This window comes from Gracilinanus agilis, chromosome 5 (genome assembly GCF_016433145.1).
Source record: "Gracilinanus agilis isolate LMUSP501 chromosome 5, AgileGrace, whole genome shotgun sequence".
Taxonomy (NCBI): domain Eukaryota; kingdom Metazoa; phylum Chordata; class Mammalia; order Didelphimorphia; family Didelphidae; genus Gracilinanus; species Gracilinanus agilis.
The window spans coordinates 170,498,152-170,525,617 of NC_058134.1; the positions used below are offsets into that span (position 1 = coordinate 170,498,152).

General features: G+C 36.4%; 1 protein-coding gene across 4 annotated transcripts in view; it reads left to right on the forward strand.

The window, feature by feature from the left end:
* The window catches only part of BEND7 (BEN domain containing 7), a 126,998-nt gene that overhangs the window by 87,839 nt on the left and 11,693 nt on the right, over positions 1 to 27,466 (forward strand). For all 4 annotated transcript variants that reach the window (XM_044677243.1, XM_044677244.1, XM_044677245.1 and 1 more), the window contains one exon: positions 25,509 to 25,628. In XM_044677243.1, coding sequence (XP_044533178.1) covers positions 25,509 to 25,628 — 120 coding nt within the window. The remainder of the gene's footprint in view (positions 1 to 25,508; positions 25,629 to 27,466) is intronic.

Below are 27,466 nucleotides of genomic sequence, written 5' to 3' on the forward strand. Positions count from 1 at the left end.
CAAGGCATGACACTGATGCTGCATGTGTCTTCCACAAAGTCCTACTCTGATGCCATATTATGATGTGGAAGTGGCCCTTGTTCTATAAGTCTGTGCCAATGGAACTTAAGTTCTATAAGAAAGGCTTTCATATAGTCCCAGCAATAAACCAAGTCTTCTTTCCAAGAATCAACCCTGCTAAATACAGGGAGAAAAACTCATCACCAGTGGGCTGATTGGTAACAGTTTTTTTGGCAATTGCAATGTAAGATAAAGAAGGATTGAGGGGCAGCTAGTTGGCTTAGTGGACAGAGAGCCAGGCCTGGAGATAGGAAGTCCTGGATTCAAATATGGCCTCAAACACTTGTTAGCTGTGTCATCTTGAGCAAGTAACTTAACTCTATTTGTTTAGTTCTTACCACTCTTCTGTGTTGGAACTAATACATGATACTGATTCTAAGACAGAAAGTAAAGACTTTTTTAAAAAAAATGAATGAATGAAGAGTTGTCTTTCTTGAAGAGGATCAAAATGATATCACTGTGTTGGGAGTCAATGAACAGTGTGTGCAACTATAGCTGATGAGACCAATATGAACTCATGAGATTCTAACACAAGAGTGGCACAAATAGCCCATTTGAACATTTGGGATAGAGATGTCTCTAAATTTGCACATCTCATGTTTCTTTTGAGGTACTGAAATTCTGTGCTCCTGGAGCATAGCACCTTCTTTGATATGGACACGCCATGCAGGATAGTCATGTGCCAGTGCCTCCCATTTATCACAGTTGATACCAAAGTTCTCCAAGAGATCTTGTACTGTTTCTTCTGACCTCCACGTGTGTGAATTCTCTGTATAAGTTTTTTAGACAAACATATGTTAGGCGTTTGAACAATGTGGACAGCCCTTTGGAGGTGCAGTCTTTGCAGTAGACTTTGAATGCTGGGCAGTTTAGTTCAAGAAAGGACTTCAGTGTACAGTACCTTATCTTGCCAGGTAATCTTCAGAATCTTCCTAAAACAATTTAAACAGAAATGATTCAATTTCCTGGCATGGTGTTTGTAGATTATCCAGGTTTCACAAGCATGTAACAATGAGGTCAGCACAATGGCTTTGTAGTCCTACAATTTGATAGGCATCCTAAATGATTGAAAGAATGCATGTTAAAAATGGCCTTTGGTCTTATATGACCCCCTTCTTCTTTTTTAGTAATAGAAAATACTGAAAAAGAGGAGATAGAATGCTAAGAATCACTTCATTTTTGACCATCTAGAAACTATAATTTGACTATTAGCACTTGAACTCCAGTGACCATTAAATAGGCATAATTACTAGAGGGGCTGAATCATATTAATTATGCCAATTTAGTCTTGCTATAAATCAAAAGATAAAAGAAATGGAAAGATGCAATGCAGGTTCTCCTTAGAGAGGCAAAAGAAGAGTTGGAAGAGTTATTTTTATTGTGTGTCCAAAGACAACAAAAAGTATTTCCTTTCTGGGCACCTATTACAGTGTTGACAATGTTTTTGTAAAAGGTCGTCCATGAAGATTTTTGAGTTTATGCACCGACTTCAGTGATTGTTAATAAGTTTTTACCTAGGCAGCTATCAGCTGAATCACAAGGATTTAGGAGAGGCTCATGGAAATAAATATTTGCTAGTCATAAGATAAAGAAATAGTACCCTTTGACCAGTTCTTCCAGCCTCCTCTATCCTGTGATGACCAGGGATGTTACCACTTAATTCTTTCTCAGGCATCAAGGATGCAGAGAAATTTGTCTGGGCAAGAGCCTATTGACCAAGATCAAGAGATCTGACTTAACCAATGTTCTAAACTAGTTCCTTTATCTCATCCCAACATGTTTGAGGAGGACAAATAACAAGATTCTCTGTACCTGCAGCCTATATATATCCCTTAGTTTGACCTTGTGTTTGAGAGTCTACTATTTGATGAGGATTTAATGGTGATAGCTGCAGTTTTTGAAACTGACTCTGGTCATGGTTCTGGAACTGAGAAGCCTAGTATCTGAGGTTTTGATTCTGGCCACTTTCTTTCTAATCAGACATATATTTTAGTGACACCTTTCATGTCACTTTTGCATACCTATTCTTGGTAATGGAATGAGTAGACTGTCCTCATTGTACTTCTTTGTTGTCCTTTGGGTAATCCATAAGCTTAATTCTTCATAGACTATGTTATTCTATATCCCATTTCCATTCAACTTCAAAATAAGTTTGAGGTAATTAAAAGCATTGCACAGTTTCACAAAAGCAATAAAGCCTTTTATTCTCCCCCTGTTTATTTTTGGACCAAGCCCCCATGTCCAACTATATGATCTGCCCAAATTACTGGTACTTGTGGACATACTCTATGGGTTGTTTATCCAATTGTATATCATAGTCCAGAAAATAAGTATTCTTAATATATTTGGTTTTGTTAATTTGTGGATAACTAGACAAACTGTTTTGATTGAGAATAAAATTCATTTAGGACAGTTATGGGCAAACTACGGTCCACGAGCCAGATGTGACCACTTGAAATGTTCTATCCAGCCCCATGGCATTATTCCTAATCTGATGGATACAATGAGTAGGATACAATACAATGAAACTCAAAAGAGTTGCCTTAGAAACAGACTGGCAGATGAGCATTTCCTTTCCTTTGGCCCCCCTCTTTAAAAAGTTTGCCCATCACTGATTTAGGAGACTGTATCATTCCATGGCTCAATATAATCAGCACCCTGTTAACTGAAAAGAGGAATCATCTGGATGATTTTTCATCTATAGGTGATCCCTCTTCCATTTGGACTTTGTATGGAAGTTATGTGCCAACATAATAGCAAACTCCTTTGGCAAGCATATATCTCCCTACGTTAAATCCTTAGTATTAATAATTAGAAGGTTGTCAAACAAAGTCATCTCTGCTATTACATCTTTAAAGGAATCTTGTGAGTTTGACATATCAATGAACAGGAATTTATTAAGTGCCTACTATGTACCATGCACTGTGCTAGCCACTGAATTTACAGATACCATAAATGAAACTGTTTTCTGATGGGGAGCTTACCACTGAAGACAGTTTGTTGGAGGACAGCTTTTAAAACAAAATTTTCCTGTGCTGAATTTTTTTTTGTAATAAACCAGTAAGTCCAGTAGGAGCTTATGTTTTCTGCATCTTTCAGTAAATTGTGAGACTACAAAGGTGTGGCCCTCTATGGAATATTCTTTGTGAAAACCTGCCTAGTTTCTTCTTAAACCTTCATCAGTACCTTGATGGATATGTAGATGATTTCTACAAAATAGAGAGGAAAGTAAGCAGATGGTTCAGTGATTGTCCATTTTCTAGGTTGACTATCTCTTTTTGATAACAAAATCCAAGATTTGTTTGAAGTTTTTGACATCTTCCTTTTAGATCTTTTAGATGTCTTTGAAATTGATTCCTTAGCATCTACAAAATAATCACCTTCGATACAAGTCACCTCTGTATGTCGTTGTTCTAGTTCATCTGCTCTTCCCATCTTTGTTTTCTTTAGTACTATTTCTGTTTCCTTATGTAGCATATCGAGAACTATATTAGACTATAAATACAGTAGCTCCTGTGATAAGTGGGGGGAAAGAGTTCTTATATAAATCTTTACACAATTGTTTTCCATTTTTGTTCTGTTCATTCTCTTCATTCCAGTAAATGTCCTAGGGATGATCTATGGCTAAACTTGTTTGTACTTCCCCTGCTTTTCATAAGAGAAGAGAAGTTTTTTATGGTGATACTTCTCATCATCTTCTTCCATCCTCCATAAGATTTCATAAGCTTAGATTCTAAACAGATATTTGCTAGTTGCTATAACAACCTTCCATTTCACAAGAAAATAAAGTATTTGACTTGGGCAGTTGGAAAGCTTTTTTCATCTTCTCTTTGTAGGAATTGGTCTAGTTAAACTTCCTCAGAAAATTGTTATGTGTTGTCTGTTCTTTTATCCATTTCTTTTTTTTTTTTGCATTGCTTGCTTAGATGCCATATCTTCTAATTTTTATGCTTCTAATTACTTTTTTATTTTATTTTTGTTCAAACAAGCTTTTGTCCTGACTATACACAGACCTTTGATTCAGAAATTACTCCTACATCTGGAACCAGTAACTTCCTACCTATTAAAATATAGTAAGTTTTATTTTGGGAGATATAATTTGTATGTTCACTATACCTAGTATCTCCTGGCCTTATCAAAGAAAGCATTCTTTGAAAAAATATAGATGTGAGGCTTTAGTATAACCTGTGTAAATGGAGATTTTGTACTTTGGACTAAGTACCCCAGAATTCCTAAAACTACATTACCCAGAATGCTTTTCCCCTTTGTGCATGTTTGTGTCTTCATGTAATTGTTTACGAGTTCTGTAGCTCCTCCTTCTGGCTCTCTTCTCTTGAGACTGGGTTGGGTTAACAACTTTTACAGCTAGTTTTTATTTTACTTTAGTTATTATTAATAAAACTTTATAAAATATAAGTTATTACATATTAATTTTAATCTTTACAAACCTCTATAACTTTTTACCATTCTTATTTCTTAAACCTGAACCATATTTTTTATCAAAATTTTCATCTTTATTCTCTATGCCCACCTTTCCATTGAAGTTACTGAATATTAATATTTATGTTGATTTTATTTGGAAGATCTTACCAAGTTTTTTGTAGAATAGCTAGTAACACAAAGAGCAATTATTTTTATGGTCGTATTTTTGCAATTTCTTATCATGAACACTGCACTGCAAGATAACCAGATGTCCAATGAAATTGAACAACATCAACAAGGTTCTTATTGCCTTTGAACATGTGATAAAACTAGCACCTCTGTTTTGTATCTCCAAGGACAACTATGAGCCATCATTCCATTTAGCTTAAACTTCCTTTGTCTTCTGGTTTCATTTATAGCAAGAGTGTCAAGATTGAGATTATTCATTTCCTCCTTTACTGTGCATACTTGTTGCTCACAGGACAAAGACCCCTTTTTAGCAGAGTATTCCTTGTAAGACATATGTGATTCTTTTCTCTCTCTCTCTCTCTCTCTCTCTCTCTCTCTCTCTCTCTCTCTCTCTCTCTCTCTCTCTCTCTCTCCCCCCCCCCTTTTTTGCCACTGTCACTAAAGAAATAGAATGGGAAGTGCATTTTGTATTTTTCTTTGTTTCATGGGTTGCCATGGTCACAGTCAAAGAATTCATCATCAGGTGACCAGTCTCCTGTGTTGACTTTCTCTGTACTTCTGTACTTAGTGAGACTGGTCTTGGAAAGTAGACATAGTCTTTGTTGGGAATCTTCTGATTTCCAATGTGTAAGCTGACCAGATTTGCAGTTTACTAGCATAGAATTTGGGTCACATCTTCACCATAGTATGGCATTGTGATGAGTTGGTGCTAGGTTTGCTAGAGTCTCTTGACTATCTTCATGAATTAAAGTAATCATAGCTTCTTGCATATAGTCTCCTAGCTGTAGATCTCTTTTTCCCTTTAATCCAAAGCTATCTTTTCCAACATATTTTAAAATTTCATATATATTGATTTAATTTGGATGGTCTTAAGGAGTTCTGCCTTGGATTTCTCAGCCATATACTACAACAGAAGTTAACACTGAACTAATATTATCTTTTTACAAATGAGTACTATAATAACCCAGTACTTAATTGTTTTGATGATTACCACTTTATAGTATAGTTTGAAATATGGTACAGGTGGGCCTCTTGCCTTTATTTTTTCATTAATTCCCTTTAATGTTCTTGATCTTTTGTTCTTCTATATGTATTTTGTTTATTCTATAAAAATGTTCTTCTACATGAGTTTATTATTATTTTTTCTAGTTCTTAGAAATAATTTTTAGATAGAAGTCCAGTATTCTTTCCACACTTTGGACATCTTTCTTTTCTTTTAGTTACCTTGTACACTGATTCTTAAATACTTTCCCAACTGTATTTCTTGCATCATGGATCTTCATTTATATTTGTTCCAGTCAATCAGCACTTTTATTAATTGCTTACTATGTGCCTGGCAATGTGCCACATGCTACAAAAATGATAAAAACATAGATCTGGTCATGAAAGAACTCATGTTCTAGTTTCGAAGTCAACATTTTAACAAATCTGTATATATGAGATATACCATGTAAATGGGAGGTAATATCACAGAGAAGGCACTGTAAGTGTGTGTGCAGGACAAGGTTAGGGAAAGGTGAAGAAAAGACAGAAAAGCTTCATGCAGGAGAGGAGATTTGAGCTGAGTTTGAGAGAATCCAAGGAAGTTAAGAGGTTGAAGGGGAGAGCATTACAGGCATAAGAGCCAGTTATTGAAACTGCTGTCAGGGAGTAAAATGTCCTCATGAGGAATAGCACAAAGACCAGTGTTGCTGGATTGTGTAGTACATCAAGGTTTAATTCTGAGGCTTTTCCTGAATTTGTCATCTTTGGTGTCATTTAATTAAAATTTATTAATGGCCTCCAGACTGTGTGACCTGCCACCATTACTAAAAAGGAGAAAAGCCCTACTCAGGATGAAAGACTGTATTTTTATTTTTATCATGTATTGCTATGGTCAAAAAAACCCACCAAGCAGACTCAGCTCTATTGCTGAACCATACTCAGAGCCTTTCTAACATAGTAGAACCAGACTGGGCTTCCATTACCCCAGCATCGGCTCAAAGAATCTAGGATCACACCCCCCCCCCCAATGTCATGATGAGGCAGTGGAGCACTTCTTACTGATATCACCTCCTTTGAATTGAATTGAAGTTATAGCTTACCTAAAAGTAAGTTTATGTTAGGAGCTCAGCGTCTGTCATACAGTGGTACATTGATACCCAAGCACCTTAAGCCACAAGCAATTTGAGATAGAAGCAGTCACAATCGTTTGTTTTTTTTTTTTTTTTTTTTTTTTTGCTCTAAGTCACAAGCAGATATTTGAATTACAAGCTTCTACCACCCTCCACTAGATAGCCTGCTGAATGTTTGGTTTCACAAGTTACACAAAACTGTCTCATTTAGTTCAGTGTTTATTTAGCCATGTGAGCATCTGTATTGAATTGCTTTTGCTTTCTTCTTTATTATTGTCTTTATTATTAGTTTTGGGGGCACATTTCTTAACTTTCAACCATGGGTCCTGATAATGGAGGAATTAAAGGAGTGACAACAGCAGGATACAGAGATTTTGCAGGAAATTAGTGGGGAGGAGCCCAAGGTGGATGAGGTAATCAGTACAAGCAAGATTAAGGACATGTTGAGGATTTGGAGAAAAAATTAAACAGTTTATTGAAAAGACACCCCCAGAAAAAGTTGCAACAGGTTGTGCATTGGAGCTATGTAACAACACTTGTTTCACACATTATTGAAATGTTCTGAAAGGAAGGAATAAATAAACTTCCATGGAAAGGTTTTTTGGGGCCAAAACAGATTAATTGCATTTCCATTAATTTAAATGGGGAAATTCCATTTGATACACAATCAAATTGAGTTGCAAGGTTGGCCATCGTACGAATTAAACTCATGTGTCAAGGTACCACTATACTAACCTCAATATCTTGGCTTTTCCAAAAAATTATCATACATTGTACTCTATAAGTAGCTTTAAATGTATATAAAACAAGGGAAATAACATTAAATGTAATGAAATCTTAGTGTAGAATAAGGGGTCTGTAAATTGGTTTTAGAAGGTAATACTGTCTTCCCTCTCTGCCCTTTAGACTCGAAACCTCTGATGTCTGGTCTCATTATTCCATACCTCCCCACCACCCTGTATCCCATCTGTTGCCAAAGCCTACTGATTTCGTGTTTGCAGCATCTCTGGAATGTATGTCCCTTTTTTCTTCTGACACTGCCCCCTTCCAGTGAAGGCTCCATCACCTTTCCCCTGACCTATTTCAGTAGCCTACTGGTGGATCTACCTGCCTCCCTTTAGCCACTAAAATTGATTTTCTTAAAGTATAGTTCTGACCATGTCTCCTCTTACTCCATGAACTCCAGTGGCTCTCCTTGGGCCCCAGGAGCAAATATGAAATGCTCCGTTTGGCCGTCAAAGCCCCTTATAACCTCACTCCCTCCTACCTTTCCAGTTTTTTTACACCTTCCTCTACACTGTGTACTCTTCCATTCCCTGACAGTGGCCTCCTGGCTATTCTTTGATTAAGATGTTCCATCTCTCAGCTCTAGGCATTTTTTTTCCTAGCTCTCTCCCATCCTTTAAAATTTCTCCAACTTCTGCTCCCACTACTGTCTTCCCAGCTTCCTTTAAATCCCACCTAAAACCCAATTTCTACAAGTAGCTTTCCTCAGCCTCTTTTAATCCCAGTACCTTCCCTCTGTTAATTATTCCCCATTTCTCCTGTATATATTTTACTTTGCATATATCTGTTTGCATGTTGCCTGATCCATTAGACTCTTAAGTGCCTTGAGGGCAGGGCCTGGTTTTTACCTCTTATTGTATCCCCAGAAATTAGCAGTGTCTGGCAGACAGTAGTAGTGCTTAATAAGTATTTTTTGTGTTTAAAATATATTTTGATAAAATATTTCAATATAATTATTATATATAATATATATTTTGATAAAGTATTTTAATCTACTTAGTTTCCTTTGTAATCCTCTATATTTTAATTTATGTTTTTAAAGCTATTATTCTGAGAAAGGAGTTCATAGGTTTCACCACACTTGCAAAAAATCATTGGCAGCCACTGGCAGAAAGGGTAACTCTTTATTGTGAATTTTGATGACCATAAAATGTAGTTGAAAAGACAATACATACACATGAAGTAGTAACATAACAAGGAGTATAAAATGAAATATCAAAATGAGTTAAGAGCAATAAGGACATAAGAGAATGTCAGAGAATTTCCAAAAAACATTGTCTTGTATATAATAGTTATGTTTGTTGAATAAATAAGACCAAGTAAATGAAAAGGAAGAAAAAATGTGGAAAGTGTTTTAAAGCAGGAATAAAAATAATTTGGTCACTAGCAGCTAATTTTAGAAGATGAAGGAGAAAGAAGAGTCTTTCTTCAATTTTTTATCCCAAGTAACTAGATGAATGTCAGGTATCATTATTAGAACCTAAATTCTCTGAATTTCCAATTCTTCATTTGCAAATAGGGACAATGATACTACTACTACCTGCCTCTCTGGGTTATTCTATTGAAATAGGGTTGTAGAATCTTATTAGTGTTATTAGGTTGACGGTCCACATTAGGAATGGAAGAGACCTTAAAGATAATCTAGGCCAGTAGTTGACAGCATTTCTAGGGAAAATATGCATTTATTTGGCTAATAATTTTTATGGAAAGTCATGTTACATTATATGTGATAGTATATATGTATATATTTTTGTAATTGATGACAGAGACTTTCTTAACATTATCTTTCCTGATTTATACATTATTTTATTTTATTCATACAAGTTAACATGAGAGACAGCATAGCATTGTAAACAGAGAGCAAGAAGACCTGGGTTCAAGTTCTAATGTAGTGGCAACTTTTTAAGTCACCATGTTCCAGGAAGTTCTGTAGGACCATCCATAATAGAACAGTTGCCAGGCTGCATTGTGCAGGGAGTTCCCCTATTCCAATTAAATTGCACATCAGACTTTTTTTTAATGAATACAATAAAGTAGAAATACAAAGTAAAATTTTTATACTGGAAGGTCTTGCTATAATGTACTTGGACAAGTTAGGGATGAAAAGTACAGAAGAAGGCCTTTAGCTTTCTTCCACTGTCACATAATTACACTGTTTACCAGTTAACTAATCGCTTTGTGGAGGTGAGTTATAAAGTAGGATAATTGTGTGGCTATACAAGTGAAATGTCAGTGGCTTGCCCCATCAGCAACAAGGTTGCTAATATATGTGTGTCTGTGTACATATGTAGGAGTGGAGGTGAAGTGAAGGCCTGAGTCTTCCTGCATCCAAAGGTAATGGTTATTTATGAGGTTTTTTGGCTCTCTATCATGGCTTCCTAGTTACAAAAAGTGACAAGATAGCTTTAAATGTCTTGTCCAACATCCAACAAATTAATTGGAGGCAAATCAGTAAGCCAATGAGCATTTTAAAGCACCGACTAAGTACCATGCTAGGCAATAAGGTTGTAAAGGAAAAAATCAGGCTTTGCCCTCCAAGAGATTACATTCTACTGGAAAAATTAGTACATAGGCATTTCTGCTCTAATGGTTTATAATCATGTATGTGTGTGTGTATGTATGTGTACACATATACAAATAAGCTACATTCTCTTTAATCATAGGAACAAAAGATAGGTTGCAGGAAGCTAAGGGAGGAATGAATGGTAAAGCAGCAGGTATAAATAATTCAGACACGTTTGCCAGTAGGAGAAGGAAAAAATAGTAATTAGCAGTATTAATTAAAAGATTTCATTTTGTTTTTAAGACAGAAATCTGTGATTGAAGATGGAAGTGTGCTATAATATGGAGAGAGAAATATTTAGTATTCTAGAGAAGGAAGGAAATCATGAGGGAACAAGATCTGATTCAGGAGGGGATAGAATCTGGAACCCAAAGAAGGAATTATACTTAGAAGGAATGAGCAACACATCTTCCTCCAAAGCTAATGAGAACAATAAACTGTGACCCAAGTATGTACTATTAGAAAGAACTGGGCTGAGACTCATAAACCTGAGATCTAGGACTATTTCTACCACTATCTGCATATATATATATAAAACAAGTTTCTTCCGTTTTTAGGCCTCAGTTTGCTCATTTGTAAATTGAAGTTCATACTTTTTAAACCCATGTACTTACAAGGTAAGGAGTTAAATTTCATATCACCAAGAAAAATACCATTCAAATACAAGGTATATCATAATTGTTAATGATGATAATCATCAATTTTTATTTCATTGTTAGGAATATTAAGTGTCTTAAGTTCATACAACAAGAGGAGCAAATTTTTAGTTCCATTGTATGGTTAGGCAATGAAAAGAAAAAAGCTATAATACTTTCAAGGAATTGATGATAGTAGCAATACTAGGAGCAAACATGTATGTAAGTTAATGAAAGCACTTGCTTAGATTTTATTCTATTTACCAGGCAATCTCCCATCCACAAAGTGCAAATAAGAGAGTTTAATCTCTGGATTGGTATCATTGTTACTTTTAATGCTTTCTGACCATAATTAACAAGACTAAAACTCCATTAGCTAAATATTATTAACTAAATAATGTTAAATAAAGAGGATTGGACTCAAGAAAACATTTGAACACTCCAGACAAAGTTTGACATTAGATGTCACAGAAGGTTTTTGTCTTCACTACACGTGCAGCTTGATTTATTATAATATAAATAAAATAAACTCTGCCATGAAAGTAGAAATTTCCTCATATATGCATTTATAAAACATAATATTAAAAGGCATTTCTTGTACCCTAGACAAATTGCCTACTCCAGTTCTACACAATCCTACAATTCCTACTAGATTTTCCTAAATTCTCTTTTCTATATGGTTCTGGATTTTTTTTAACTTCACTTTTTATTTGAGTGTTATCTTGCTTTCACTGAAGGCACAGTTGCAAACTTATTTTTAATCACACTTATCTATCAGTCAAAATTTAAGGACAACCCTTATATGTATTTTATTTATAAATTATATACTACTGCAGTAAAAATTATATGTATTACATAACTCACAGAAAAACGAAACTTAAAATGATGAGATAAGCATGAATGATATTCAGTCCTAAAGTGAATATGGAACTATGAGAGTTTGTTGAATAGGAGAGTGACATGGATAGTCCCTAAGCATTTATTCCATTTTTACTGCATGTCAGGCACTGTGCAAAATACTACAGATATAAATAAAAGGACTAAAGCCTCTGCCCTCAGAGAGCTTACAGCAGGGGTGACAACAAGAAATACATACAAGGTACATGCAGAATAGATGGGAGGCAACCTTGGAGAGAAGGCTAGAGAAACTGTAAAAAGCCTTGTATTTGAGCTGACTTTTGAAGGAAGCCATAAATTCAAAGAGGAGGGAATCGCATTCTAGGCAAGAGAGAAAAAGTCAGGACAAAGACCCAGAAATAGATGCTGAACGTTACATTAAAGGAGTTAAGTCATTATGAATACTGCCTAAAGTTTGTGTAGAATAGCAGTGTGTAAAAAAGATTGAAAAGGTAGTTAAGTGGTCAGGTTGTGAAACTCTTTTTTTTCCATTTTTAAAATATATTAATATTCATTTTTAACCTGTTTACATGCTTCATACCCCTACTTTCCCCTTCACCCCCCGCATTTCCCCCACCCATGGCCGATGCACATTTCCACTGGTTATAACTTGTGTCCTTGTTCAGGGCCTATTTCCAAATTGTTGTTAGTTGCATTGGTGTGGTAGTTTCGAGTCCACATCCCCAATCATGTTTGCCTCAACTCATGCATTCAAGCAATTGATTATCTTCTATGTTTCCTCTCCTGCAGTTCTTCCTCTGAATGTGGGTAGCATCTTTACCATAAATCCCTCAGAGCTGTCTTGTGTCATTGCATTGCTGCTGGTACAGAAGTCCATTACATTCGATTTTACCATAGTATATCAGTCTCTGTGTATAGTGTTCTTCTGGCTCTGCTCCTTTCGCTCTGCATCAGTTCCTGGAGGTCTCTCCAGTTCACATGGAATTCCTCCAGTTTATTATTCCTTTTAGCACAATAGTATTCCATCACCCGCATATACCACAATTTGTTCAGCCATTCCCCAATTGAAGGACATGCCCTCATTTTTCAGTTTTTTGCCACTACAAAAAGTGCAGCTATAAATATTTTCGTACAAGTCTGTTTATCTATGATCTCTTTGGGGTACAAACCCAGCAATGGTATGGCTGGATCAAAGGGCAGGCAGTCTTTTAGAGCTCTTTGGGCATAGCTCCAAATTGCCAGCCAGAATGGTTGGATCAGTTCACAACTCCACCAGCAATGCATTAATGTCCCAATTTTGCCACATCCCCTCCAGCATTCATTGCTCTCCCCTTCTTTCATTTTAGCCAATCTGCTAGGTGTGAGGTGATACCTCAGAGTTGTTTTGATTTGCATTTCTCTAATTATTAGAGATTTAGAACACTTTCTCCTGTGCTTAATTGATACTTTTGATTTCTTTACCTGAGAATTGCCTATTCATGTCTCTTGCCCATTTTTCAATTGGGGAATGGCTTGATTTTTTATACAATTGTTTTAACTCTTTGTATATTTGAGTAATTAGACCCCTGTCAGAGTTTTTTGTTATAAAGATTTCTTCCCAATTTGTTGTTTCCCTTCTGATTTTGACTACATTGTTTTTGTTTGTACAAAAGCTTTTTAGCTTGATATAATCGAAACCATTTAATTTACATTTTGTAATTTTCTCTAACTCTTGCTTCGTTTTAAAATCTTTCCTTTCCCAGAGATCTGACAGGTATACTATTTTGTGTTCACTTAGCTTATTTATAGTTTACCTCTTTATGTTCAGGTCATTCACCCATTCTGAATTTATCTTGGTGTAGGGTGTGAGATGTTGATCTAAACCTAATCTTTCCCATATTGTTTTCCAGATTTCCCAGTAGTTTTTGTCAAATAGTGGATTCATGTCCCAAAAGTTGGGCTCTTTGGGTTTATCATACACTGTCTTGTTGACATCATTAACCCCAAGACTAGTCCACTGATCCTCCCTTCTATCTCTTAGCCAGTACCATATTGTTTTGGTGACTGCTGCTTTACAGTATAGTTTAATATCTGGTACTGCTAGGCCCCCTTCCTTCACATTTTTTTCATTATTTCCCTTGATATTCTTGATCTTTTGTTATTCCAAATGAAATTTGTTATAGTTTTTCCTAATTTAGTAAAGAAGTTTTTTGGTAATTTGATAGGTATGGCGCTAAATAGGTAAATTAATTTGGGTAGAATGTTCATTTTTATTATGTTAGCTGGTCCTACCCATGAACAATTAATGGCTTTCCAATTGTTGAGGTCCAGTTTTATTTGTTTGGAAAGTGTTTTGTAGTTTTCATATAATAGCTGTGTTTGTTTTGTTAGATAGATTCCCAAGTATTTTATATTGTCTAGGGTGATTTTAAATGGTGTTTCTCTTTCTACCTCTTGCTGCTCTAATGTGTTGGAAATATATAGAAATGCTGATGATTTATGTGCATTTATTTTGTATCCTGCCACTTTGCTAAAGTTGTTGATTATTTCTACCAGCCTCTTAGTTGATTCTCTAGGATTTTTTAAGTAGACCATCATATCATCTGCAAGAGTGATAGCTTAGTCTCCTCATTGCCTATTTTGATACCTTCAATTTCTTTTTCTTCTCTAATTGCTATTGCTAGTGTTTCTAGTACTGTGTTGAATAATAGAGGTGATAATGGGCATCCTTGTTTCACTCCTGATCTTATTGGGAAGGCTTCTAATTTATCCCCATTGCTTGTTGATGGTTTTAGGTATATATTGTTTATTATTTTTAGGAAGGGTCCTTCTATTCCTATACTTTTCAATGTTTTCAATAGGAATGGATGCTGTATTTTGTTGTGAAACTCTTTAAATTGCAAACAGAGCCCTTTATATTTGATGCTGGAGGTAATAGAGAAGCACTGGCATTGATGGACTAGAAGTATGAGAGCTAGGTGACATGGTCAGACCTACACCTGATAAAAATCAATTTCAAAACTTTGTGGAAGATGGATTGGAGTGGGGACACATGAGTTGAGGGAAATCAATTGGAAGGCTTTTGCTGTAGGCCAGGTGAAAGGCGAATGAGCATACTAGGGGTGGTGTCTGTCAGTGAAGAGAGGGAAGGTTTACAAAAGGTGTGATGAAGGCAAACAAAGGCAAAATTTGGCAACTGATTAGATTGTGGGATAAATAACAATGAATAATCAAAGATAACATGGAGGTTGCAATTTGAGGTGACTGAGAAGATGGTGGTACCTTCATTAGTAAAAAAGCTATTCAAAGGAGGCGACAGTTTGGTAGGAAAAGTTAATGAGTTTGGTTTTGGATGTTGAACTTCAGACATCCAGTTCAAAATATTCAGTTGGGCAGTTGGTGATGTGGGACTGGAGCTCGAAAAGCTAGGGTTTGATATATAGTTCTGGGAGTCATCTGCATAGAGATGACACTTGAGGAGATTCCAAGAGAAACACTATAAAAAGAAAAGAGAAGAGGGACCAGTTCAGAACCTTAGGGAAAGTGATGTGGATGAAGATTCAGCAAAGGAGACTGAGGAATGGTCAGCTAAGCAGAATAAGAATCCAGAGTATCCTGAAAACCTAGGAAGGAGTTGTTATCTAGGAGGAGATCAGCAATGTCAGCTGCTATACAGAGGGAGAGGATGAAAGCTGGAAAAAGACTATTTGATTTGGCAACCAAGAGATTATTGGTAACTTTGGAGAAAGTGGTTTCTGTTAAATGGTGAGGTTAGAAGCCAGATTTCAGAGGGTTTAGAGGGGAGTGAGAGGAGAGGAAATGAAAGCATCAGATACAGGTGGCCTTTTCAGAAATTTTAGCTAGTCAGACATGGGCCTTGGGGAAAATCATGCAGTTAAGTGAAGGCTGGAATGTAGAAGGGAGACTTTAGGTATGGCGGCTAATTAGACTATTGTAATTAACCAAGTAAGAGGTGACAAGAGCCAGAAATAGGATTGGAACTTTAAGGAGAAGGGGACAGATGCCAGAGAGGTGGAAGTAGAATTGGGAAGACCAAACAAGACCAAGTACATGGAGTGAGTGGACATGAAGAATTGAAGATGATGCTAAGAGCATGAACCTGGATGCCCGAGAGAATGGTGATGCCCTCAACAGGGAAAGAAGTTTTGGAAGAGAGAAGTTTCAGGGAAAATGATAATTATAGATCTATGATGTCATCACAACACATCTAGTTCTGCTCATGCTATGCTTCTCATTTTGTCCCATCCAAAATGAAAAGGTGGGAGGCAAGACACAGGTCACTGCCCCAAGCACAGAAATCAACATTTATAGGGGCATGTGCCACAACTACAATGTGATTTAAGGGTCAAGGATGGGTATACTAAACAGGGGTGTTAGTTTTTAACTGTCCTGAGGGACCAATGCTGGGCTTAGAAGAAAGGAGGTGAGAGTTTGCATAGTGACAGGAGAAAGTAAAGTAGAGAAGTGTTCTTGGATAAGAGCAGGTATGGATTGGCTAGGCTATTGAAGGAAAGGTGGAATAGCCAACTCGTATATGAAAAAAAAATCTTCTCCACAACATAGCCAACAAGTTCTCATTGACATTTTTCTTGAAGACCTCTGAGAGTAAAGAGAAACCCACTCCCTCCTGAAACCACCCATTTCATTTTGGTTAGGTGTAATTATTAGGATGTTTTTACTTAGAGAAAGCCTAAATGTTCTTCCTTTCAAGTTCCATTCATTGCTCCTAGTTGTGTTCTCTGTGATCAAAGAGAACAGTATCTTTTCCAGGCGATAGCCCTTCAGATATTTGAAGACAACTATACTTTACCCCTTCCCCAAATCTTCTCTTAAACATCTAAAGTAGTATGAAGCTAACCATCATAGTTGTTCTCCTCTGAGTATTCTCCAGCTTCTCTGCACTTTTAAAAAATCTGGTACCCAGGACTAAACACAGTACTACATATACTATTTGATCATGGGGTACAGCATGAATTTAAGTACAGAATGGATTGTTAGGCTAGACTTTCATGTGATTATGGAGGAACCTCTTAAATGTTCTTAGGTTTTGTATGATGAACATAAACTAATCTGCAAAGAGGAGTATTTGGAAAACCTCACTATGGAAGCCCTCTTCCATTCAGACTTTGTGCTGGACATCCTCCTGATAACATCAAATGTCTTTTTTTTAAAGAACCCCTACCTTCCGTCTTGGAGTCAATACTGTATATTGGCTCCAAGGCAGAAGAGTGGTAAGGGTAGGCAATGGGGGTTAAGTGACTTGCCCAGGGTCACACAGCTAGGCAGTGTCTGAGGCCAGATTTGAACCTAGGATCTTCTGTCTCTAGGCCTGGCTCTCAATCCACTGAGCTACCCAGCTGCCCCAACATCAAACATCTTTGATGAGCCTATGTTATTACTTGTTATAAGACTTTGCTTGTTACGAATTAGAGGCTAGTGAAGCCCTCAGAATGATCTATTATTAAATCTTTCAAGATCCCTCGTATGATTTTGAAATATGAAGGGGAGATATCTCTATGGGAGAAGAGTCTGTTAGGTGGTATTTTGTGTTATCAGATCAAATAGTTAATAACCACTAAGAACAGTGGGATTTTTATATTTTGCATACCTTTTAGTTAATTGTGTGACTCCAAAAATGTGGTATAGTATCTCATTTTCAAAATTCTGTCTTTTCCCCTCTTGTACCTTCATCAAGGACATTTTCTATGTTGTTCCCATAAAGCTTGTATACAAATGAGAAAATAAACGTATTAATCCTCCTACTTGTTAATGCCTTCCTTTCCAAAGTTAAGGAAATGTACCTTGTTCAGGTAAAGTTTGAGAGAGATAAGCTCTGAGTTATCTTCAACATGAGATCCATGAGTTCTGAAAGAGTGGGATGAAAGCTGCCAAAAGAGGAACTCTTTTTGTCTTGTTCCTTACCTCCATATTATTCTTTTCCTGGTGTTCAGTACTGCCTCATGTAATATTAATTGTAATAATAATTATATTTACCATTTACACAATGCTATAAAGTGTGAAAAGAGCTTCATAAGTATCTCATCTAGGTGGTTGGTATGCTTAATTCATGAGATTTTATTCCCAATTTGTAAAAAATAAAAGCATGGATTTGGAATTGGAGGCCCCAGATTTGTAATCTGGCTTTTCCACTTACAACTTTTTTTTTAAACCCTTAACTTCTGTGTATTGGCTCCTTGGTGGAAGAATGGTAAGGGTGGGCAATGAGGGTCAAGTGACTTGCCCAGGGTCACACAGCTGGGAAGTGTCTGAGACCGGACTTGAATCTAGGACCTCCTGTCTCTAGGCCTGACTCTCAATCCACTGAGCTACCCAGCTGCCCCTCCACTTACAACTTTTGTTACTGTAAAGAGATCATTTCACTTCTCTGGGCCTCAGTTTCCTTGCCTGCAAAATTAGGTTTTTGGACTGAGTGATCTCTAAGGTCCTCCTCAGGCAACTAGGTAGCACAGTGACTGCCAAGCCTAGCATCTAGAAGCCTCATCTTCCTGAGTTCAAATCTGGCCTCAGATACTAACTAGCTGAGTGCTCCAGGACAAATCACTTAACTGTTTTCCTCAGTTCCTCATATTTGAAAAATGAACTGGAAAAGGATTTGGTAAAAGTGCTTTAGTATCTCTGCCAAGAAAACCCCAAATAGGGTCAGAAGAGTCAGACATAACTTTAAATGTCTGCACAACAACATACTACAGTCCTCATTTCTGCATGGCTAGTTACTTCTCCTACTGACAAGTCACCTCTTTCCCACAGCCCTGTGGCTCCTGAGGATCTCCTGAGATTGTTTTCTAGCATACCTTTGGGACAGCACTACATAGCACGGGGCCAGCTGCTTTGTTCTGCTTATTTGGTAGCTTAAGTGAAGACCCTTTTTCAGCACTCTTTGTTGTGCCACTTGAATCGCCAAACTTTTCTGTCACCAATTCAGAAACCCCAGGCAATTCCTTTCAGCAGCTTAGCAAGGATTTCATCCTAGGTATAGTTGTTCCTGTGAGTCCAACGACCTAGTCTTCACCCCTGATTCTTCAAGTGTAGTTGCTGAAATTAATTTTTTAAAAGCCATCGACAAAATTTCATTCATTATGCTGTATGCTTCCTAACACCAGTAGTCAGAAAAATCAGCATTGAAAGCCCCTCTGCCTGGTGTGAAAAGACCACTAGTCCGAGAAGATGGCCAGGGCACAGCATTCTGAAACAGCCCACGTAGCAGGGCGTCAGAGGGCATCGATGGTCGTGTTAACCACCACATCACTACAGTAAACCTGGTTCATCCACCAGTGTCTATTTTCATTTTTACATATTTGTGGAAAGTTATTCAAATGAATATCAACATCGAGGAAAAGTCGTTATTCACATATGGATCAAAATGAAAATCTGCTCTTTCTCTTGTTATTTAACACACTCTTTTTCTTGGGTTTTCAAAGGATACTAAATTTAGTGGGAGCTGCCTGCTTTTTTTATTTAGTGTTATTATTGGCCTTATTCCCATTCTTCAGGTTATTTGGAGTTGTTTAAAATTAGCCTTTGTTTCTCCATAATTGTATTGAAATAGAAAGGAGGAGGCAACTTCAGTTAATGACCTATTGCATTCTGAGGACAAATGCAAATTGTTCTACTATGATTTTTAATGACCCACTATTAACATAGTCAGAACACAGTGCATTAATGCAGTACTTCTTTTCACATCATTACTCCTAATAGAACTGTTGCAGGCATAATAACTTGACCTTTTGCTATAGTTTCAAATGGTAAGAATATCTTTGCTTATTCAATACCTGATTCACGTGGCATATTGAGTCATTCAGATCAATATAATGAAAATCTTTTAGTCTAGGGCTCATCTATATAAGGAGAATGGAAGGTGGGATATATACAGTCTTTAGTAGTCAGAGCTAGCTGAATGTTTCTTTGAAGTTAGGATGCAAATTGTGTGCTAGAATGTCAGTAACATACAGTGTCTTCATTTGTGTGGTATATATAATGTGATTCCAAGGATCTCAGACGAAGAAGATCCAGGAGGTAGTTTTCCCCCTGGCTTCACTATTGAAACTACAGAGGACTTAACTGAGAAGAGAAAATAAAAACTAGGCATTCTAGGCTTTCTAAAAGAGTGTCTTAATGACTATGCTCACGGTGTGATTAGAAATATCAGGTTTGAAGCAGTTCATGGAGGGTGTAGTGTAGAAGTCATTCCATAGCCTTCATCTAATGCTCCTAAACTTAATCCTAAATACAGAGAGCATCCTGAAGCTGATATATTTTAGGTACTTTAAGGGGGTGGAGTAGGGGATGAGTTAATTTTGATCTCACTAATTAAAAATCAGTAATTATGGGAACAAAGTCTAGGCATTTCCCTGTCTATGAAAAAAGTCACTGTGATATCTCAGTAAATAATATTGTTTGTTTAAAGGGAGAGTAGAAATGTTTATATGCAGAAGAGAAACACATTATTTTCAAGCAAATAATTGTGTACATACAAATAATAAGCTAAATATTCATTTTCCCCATATTAATCTATTTAAACTAAGTCTGCAGAAACTTTGCAATCTGGCTTCCATATTCACCACTCTACTGAAGCAGTTCTCTCCAAGGTTTCTAATTAACTTTTTGTCACCAGGGACAGTAACTTTTTTTTTGGTCCCTTCTTCCTTCTCTGCAGTATCTGATGCTGATGACTGCTCTCTTTTTTACATCTTCTTCACTGGAATCTGCAATAGCATTCTTTTTTTGGTTCTATTACTACTGCTCTTACCTCTTGAACCCAAAAAGCCATCCCCTATAACAAAGATCAAAAAAGAAATAAAAAAGTACCATCAACAATGCTAAGCAACACATCAATTGAGTATGACTATATACAAATGTTCTATCCCCTGCCCCATTGACCCTCATTCCTGGCATAAGTAAAAAGTTAAAGACTTAGTAATCTAGTGCGTACAAGATGAGGGGAATCACCTAACACTCTAAGTTTCAGATGACCAAAGCAGTGGTACCATTGACAGAAGAGCAGATTGCAGAACCAAGAGAACATGATTACAGCAACAGAAATAGTGTTTGCAGTATGATTTGTATATGCCGACCTCTGGAGAAAGAACTATATGATAGAAACATAGCAAGACATAGGTGTGTACACACACACACACACACACACACACACACATATATCTTTTTTGTTAAATGATGCTTTCAATAGTACAGGAAGGGGAGGGAGAGGAAGAGGTACCTGAGAATTTTAATGGAAAAATAAATCCATTTTTAAAAGATTTTTAATTCATTTTTTAAACCCTAATATCTTTATATATCCTTCTGTATTAATTTTTTATTTGTTACAGGGCTAAGCAATGGGGGAGTTAAGTGACTTGCCCAGGGTCACATAGCTAGGAAGTGTCTGAGGCCAGATTTGAACCTAGGACCTCCCGTCTCTAGGCCTGGCTCTCAGTCCACTGGGCAATCCAGCTGCCCCCAAATCCATTTTTTAAAAAGAAGATACCAAGTTGTTTGGAATAAATTGACTTCCGAATGTGTAGATAAAGATGTCTTATAGTTGATTGGAGGTTTCCTCAAACTTGGCAGAGAGTCTGGGGGCTAGAAGTAGATTTGGTTCAGAGACATTGAAGCAATGAGACTGAATAAAACGGCCAAGGAAGAGAGTAACCTTCTTTTGTATCATGGACTCCATTTGGCAGTTTGGCAAAGCATATGGACTCTTTCTTAGAATAATATTTTAAAAATACATAAAACAGATTTCAGGGGTTCCAGATGCAAAACGTATAGGTGCTCTTAGATTAAAAGTCCACAGAAGAAATCAGCTTATTAAAGAGGAGAAGCTATCAAGAATGAAAAGTTTTAAGAAGCCATTCTGTGATTAAATAAAAGGAAGTTGTCTGAAGAGAACATTGTAGATGAATAGAGAAACTGTCAACTCCTGTAAATTTTTAAAAGACATACAGAAAATAGAAGCAAGGTCAAGAAACAGAATAAATATAAATGTATAACATGGTCTTACAAAACTGGTTCAGAATGACCCAAAGGAAGCAGAGATCACTAAAAATGGCCAAAAGGGTGAGGAGAGTTATTCTTTTGTTTTAACTATGTTAGGAGAAAGAACAGAATAAAAAAGCGATAAAGCCATTCATGGTAGGTGAGAAAATGATAGTGGACAATGGAGAATATAGAATTACTGTACTCTTAAGTTTCCCTCTATTTCATCTTCCCCCTAAAACAAAACAAAACAATATTTGACCTAGGAAACACAGGGGAAAAATAGCTCATGGGGGACTGATACCCAAGATAAGTAGGGTGATAAAGAACATTCTTTTGATGAATTCAAGATGAACTGCACTCCACAGTACCAAAAGAACTGATGGATGTGATTTCTGAATCACAGCCACTGATCTTTAATTGTGGTCACCTGTGTCTGGAATGCATTCCATCTTGACTTTTGAAGAATCCTTCCTTCAGAGCACAGCTCAGAAGTTTCTCATTGCATGAAGACTCTCCCAATTCCATTTTTTACTTCCTAACTTATTAGCATTCTTTCCCTCTTGAAATGACTTTGTATTTGTACATAAGGAGTATCCTCCATGTAGAATGTAAGCTGCTAAAGTACACAGACTACCTCATTTTGTCTTTGTACTCCTCGTGCCTCATGCAGTACTTTGTATAGACTCATATTAGGCACTTAATAAATGATTGTTGAATTGTATTTTGGAGAATAGGATAACTTACATGGGATTAGAGTATAAAAGTCCTGATTTTTAAAAAGAGGGAAAGAAGAAAATGTAATCTTTTAACTATAGACCAGCGAGCTTGACTTTGATTCCTGAAAAAAAAATCTAAAATATATTAGCAAATGGATGATTATTGAACGTCAAAAAAAAAAAGTCATCACAGAACCAACAAAGCTTAATCAAGAACAGGTCATGCCAACCAGGAAAACAATTTATAATAACAAGAACATTGTAAAGTCAGTCAACTCTGATCAATATAGTGATCCCTGACAATTCCAGAGGACTCATGGTGAGACCTTGTCCCTACCTCCAGACAGACTTAGAGTACAGATCAAAGCTTATGTTCTAATATTATTTTATTTTCTTTAATTTTTTTTATTTGGCTAATTTGACAATTTGTTTTTCATGACCATATATATGTATGCGCATATATATATATATATTCTTGCTTTCTAAGTGGGCAGGGAAGGTGGAGAGGGAGAATTTCGAACTGAAAATAAAATAAAATCGGGAGTAAAAAAGAACAGGTAATGACTGATGTTGTAAGACAACACTTCCTGCTTCCCCATTCCATTTAGAATCCTTCAGCCCTGCCTGCTAAGTCTCCTAAATAATAATTTATTAATCTACCTTACAACACTGACAAACCTAATTTCTTTTTGTATAATGTTAGTAGGTAGTCAAGTCAGAAGAATTCTGTTTAGAAAATATAGTTTAGGTGAAAAATTTTAGTTAAGCATTTAGGGAAGGTTCCTTATGCTAATGCTACAAATACAGTTAAGTAGGTTCTGAACTGTTTGATTGTACAGATCCAAAGACTACTCATTAATGATTCTATGGCAATTTGGAAAGAGAACCTAGTAGAGTACCCTAGAGATCTGTGTATATCTCTGTAAAATTGAATATTTTAAGCAGTATCCTGAGTAAAGGTATAGAGAACACTTAAAATTATAGATTATGGAAAGACAGCCGGCAGAGGGCTAACATATTAAAGGGAAGAGTCTGAATCCCGAAAAATCTCAACTGGTGTGTTTATTAGATCAAATAGAGTAAGATGAATTCAATAAATGCAAAGTCTTATACTTGGGCTCAAAAATCAACTATACTGCTTCCAGAATTCTGAGAAAAGTATGAGGATTTCATGTGTTGACAGTGAATAAGAAAGCTAGCAAAAAAGAAAGCTCAGATGATATTAGACTATATTTTTAAAAAGACAATGTGTACCAAATAATTTCTGTCTCCCAGAATTTGTATCTTCCTTCAAGGTTTAGCTCAAATTCCACCTTTTCCATTCATTCTTCTATGATACCACCAGTTAGTAATATTTACCTCTTTAAATTACCTTGGATGGTACATAGTTATATAGAGTGTCATTCCATCTAGTAGAACAGAAACCATTTGTCTTTGAATTCTCCACTCCTAGCATAATGCCTTCTGCTAGTAGGTGCTTAATAATTGTGATGATTGATAATTGCATCACAAACATAAAAGTCTTGAGTTAATGACACTTCATGTTATACTTTTTATGCCTTATCTTGTAAGCCCTTGTCACTGTTCTACTTGTTGAAAACTTGTAGGAGAAGCCACCTTGTATAAAAAATAATTGTTAAAAAAAATTAAAATTGTTAAGATCTCTGTCTATAGGGAACATAATCACAAATGAGATAGATAACCTAAGTTAGACAGCTAAAACTATGAGAACATAAAATAAAGCAGATGAAAAATTGTAGCTCAAATATATGAAATTTTAATCTTATGTGCCAGGAATAAAGAAAGAAAAAGCTAAGATTAAAAAAATAAAGTGAAGCTCAACATTGCAATTTGCAAATATTGTATAGTGAAATGATAGATTAGAAGTAAAGGTTTTTTCTCTGCATGGAGGCAAGGAGCAGGGATTGGAGGGTATGTGTACATTGTTCCTGGATACAGACATAAGAGGGTAGTTAGAAGCCACATATGAACCAGAAAGCCTTCATGAACATCATGCTGTAACAAGATCATGACATATAATCACCAGGGCAGCACTCAGAGCGTACTTCCAAATGCTGTGTGATTTGTGATTTCATCTACTACTATCAGGAAGCTCTTAGACTTATACCTGCTTTGATCATTGTAATTATATAGAACACCAGTAAGGGCAACCAGAAAAAAAAATAGTTTGAACAGTTCATGCTATAAAACTGAATTTGTAGCCAAGAGAACATAGCTGGTGATATTGGGATGGAAAGCAATCTTCTTCATAAACCAAAATTATCATCCTTTTATCACCCAAGTATATATTGTACTTCAACAGACTGCCACTTTTTAACCCAATGAACGTTAACTTGAAAAGACTGAGTTATAAACACCCTAGAAGTAAAATAGAAAGCAAAAGTGGTCAACAATAGTTCCTTTATCTGTGATAGTACTACTACCTGCTACTATAATCAAAGAATTGTCTTTAAAGGCTTTTATCTTATATGATTCACCATAGTTTCTATCTTGCTTGATTGAGCAGCTCTTTCCTAGAAGCTAGCACAATAAGATGCTAACAGTTTACTCAAAATAGATTTGGAACTTTTATATGTCTGGCATCCGTAGGAAGATTTTTAAAAGCTACTCTGTACAGCACAATTGCATTTTCATTTAATCTGAATGATGATTGAGCTGGTATGATGTCACTATGAAAACAGTATCATGGAGATTTTTTTGCATAATTTTTTTGAGATTGTTCTGCCAAACTTCCATTTGTACTGGGATGACACTTGAATTCTTCCCCATACCAAAGATGCTGAATTAATTAAATGACCCTATCCTTTGGGTAATTTTGCCAAGTGGTTTGTTTGACCATTTTTGTTCCTACTACTACTTTTCTGCCTTGTCTATAAAACAGGTGTCAACTAGATATTGGGACACTTAGAGAATTCTACCATATCAGTTACTTAATGACGGCAACTAATTCTACTGGAACAAAAAAAAGTTTGGCCAAAAGTTCATTCTTTTCCACCCTAGCCAAAGAGATACCGGTAGACAATGCTAATTCTCAGCCCTAAGCAGAATTCACATTTGTTATTTTTATATTTTTTTTTATTTTTGGCCACACTCTTTCATATATCTTCCTTGCCATGTCATTTAACATTGTATTATATTTTCTTTTCAGTCTTCACAGAAAAATACTGCACTGCTAACCATGTGGATAAACTTCCTGGCCCAAGAGACTGGGTACAGATTCTACAAGATCAAATTAAATTGGCCAGAAGAAGGTTAAAAAGAGGCTCAGGTATGCCCTGGCTCAGGGAAGCCATTTCTGGAACTACTGCTGAAACTAGGGGCTTTGAATCAGTCAATCAACAAACATTTATTAAGCACCATTTACCAACTCCTGGGCTAGATTTGGGCAGAAGTGAGTCAGCCCTCACCTTCAAGGACCCTACATTCTCTTAGGGGAGGTAACATGTAGAAAACAGATCCAGAACAAGCTGGTTTTTGAGGGAAGAACATTAAAAGCTGGGGGAACGAGGAAAAACATGTAGAAAGTGGAGCTTGAGCTGGGTCTTGGAGGAAGTATATTTGGTGACATTTTATTTTTGATTTCTTTTTAAATGCAGTGCTAAGGCATGTTTTGGGGGTAGGGGGCAATGGGCGTGTTTATGTATGATATCATTAGTATAGGAAACTCCCACTGAGGAGAAGCCCCTCTGGGCACCGACAGGTTGGCAGAGGTGGGCCCTGAGCCAAGGCTACAGCAATGAGGACGTAGAAAAGGGGAGCAGCGTGTGCAGCCCAGCTGGATAGTCCCATCCATAATCCCGTAGAAGCCACAGAGGCAGATTAGCGGAGCAGAATCATAAGGAATTCTCTGTTTGACAGAGGTTTGGACAAATCACAAAGATGAGGTCAGTCAGCTCCAGGCCAGGCTTAGAATGGACACGCAGCTCTGCAGCCCCAGAGTGGGACAGACGGCTCAGCCATAAAATCAGAGCTGGGGACCCAGGCCTGGCCTCTTTCCAGTGCCTTCCCTTTACCTTTGCTGTGGATTTGACACTGATACAAAGTACAGTCTTCTTGAGGTCAGGAACTGTCTTATTTCTTTCTTTGCCTTTCCAGTACCTAATACAGTACCTGATAGGAGCTAATACAATAGAGGCTTAATAAATGTTTGTTGAATGATTTTTTTAAAAAATTGTATTTTAAAACAAATAAATCTGTCAGCATCGTATGCATACTTTGTTTTTATGTATATATGTCTTGTTCAAATGAATTCTTAATTCTTGAGATAGTAAAAAATCACATTACTTTTTTTTTACTTTTAATATGATCAATGTTGTCTGCCTCATTTGTATCTCATTTGTAGTTTGATGAGCTTTACTTATAAAAATTACCCTCTTTTTTATTCTTATTATCCTGAGTTTGCATGGGCTTAGGAAAGATATATAATATTAATTGTCTAAATTTTTAAAAATGTGATTTAACTCAAGTCCATAATTTTTTGTTTCACATAGTGTTCCTAGAATTATTCTTGAAGGACTATCAAACATTTAGTAAGTAAGCTTGGTTAAATTGTGACTGTGCAATTTAGAGTTTCTTCTATGGATGTATCTTCCCAAAGTGTAAATAATGAAACTCTCTCCAAAGAATTGTCCCTGGTTCAGCTTTCACCCATTAGTGGTTCTCTCATCTGAGCAGAAATTACCAGTTAGGAGGTTGATTCTTTCTATAGGAGTTCATTGATTATCTTATAAGATGTAGTAGCCAGCAATAAGGCATGTCAAGAAAGAAAGGTGACCTACCTTTGTCCTGAGGAATTTTCTAAAAGGTTCACCAGTATGAAAACTTCAGGAACTGTCTTGGCTACAGACCTCAGGGAGTTTTGCAGTGTGAAATCTCCTTTAAGGTTTTACTACACTATTTTTTAAAAAATGGGCATTTTAGGTTTTTTTTTTTATTTTGCCTATTTAAGATAGGCAAAATAGATTTTTTTAAATAGGCTTTATATTTTGGGAGTACTTAACATTTTTTGACAAACCTTTATTTTCCTTTCTCTGCCTCAGACCTCAGAAATAAGGGCTTAAAGACATACTCAGTAGGTGGACATCAAGATTTTTTTTAAGACTTCTT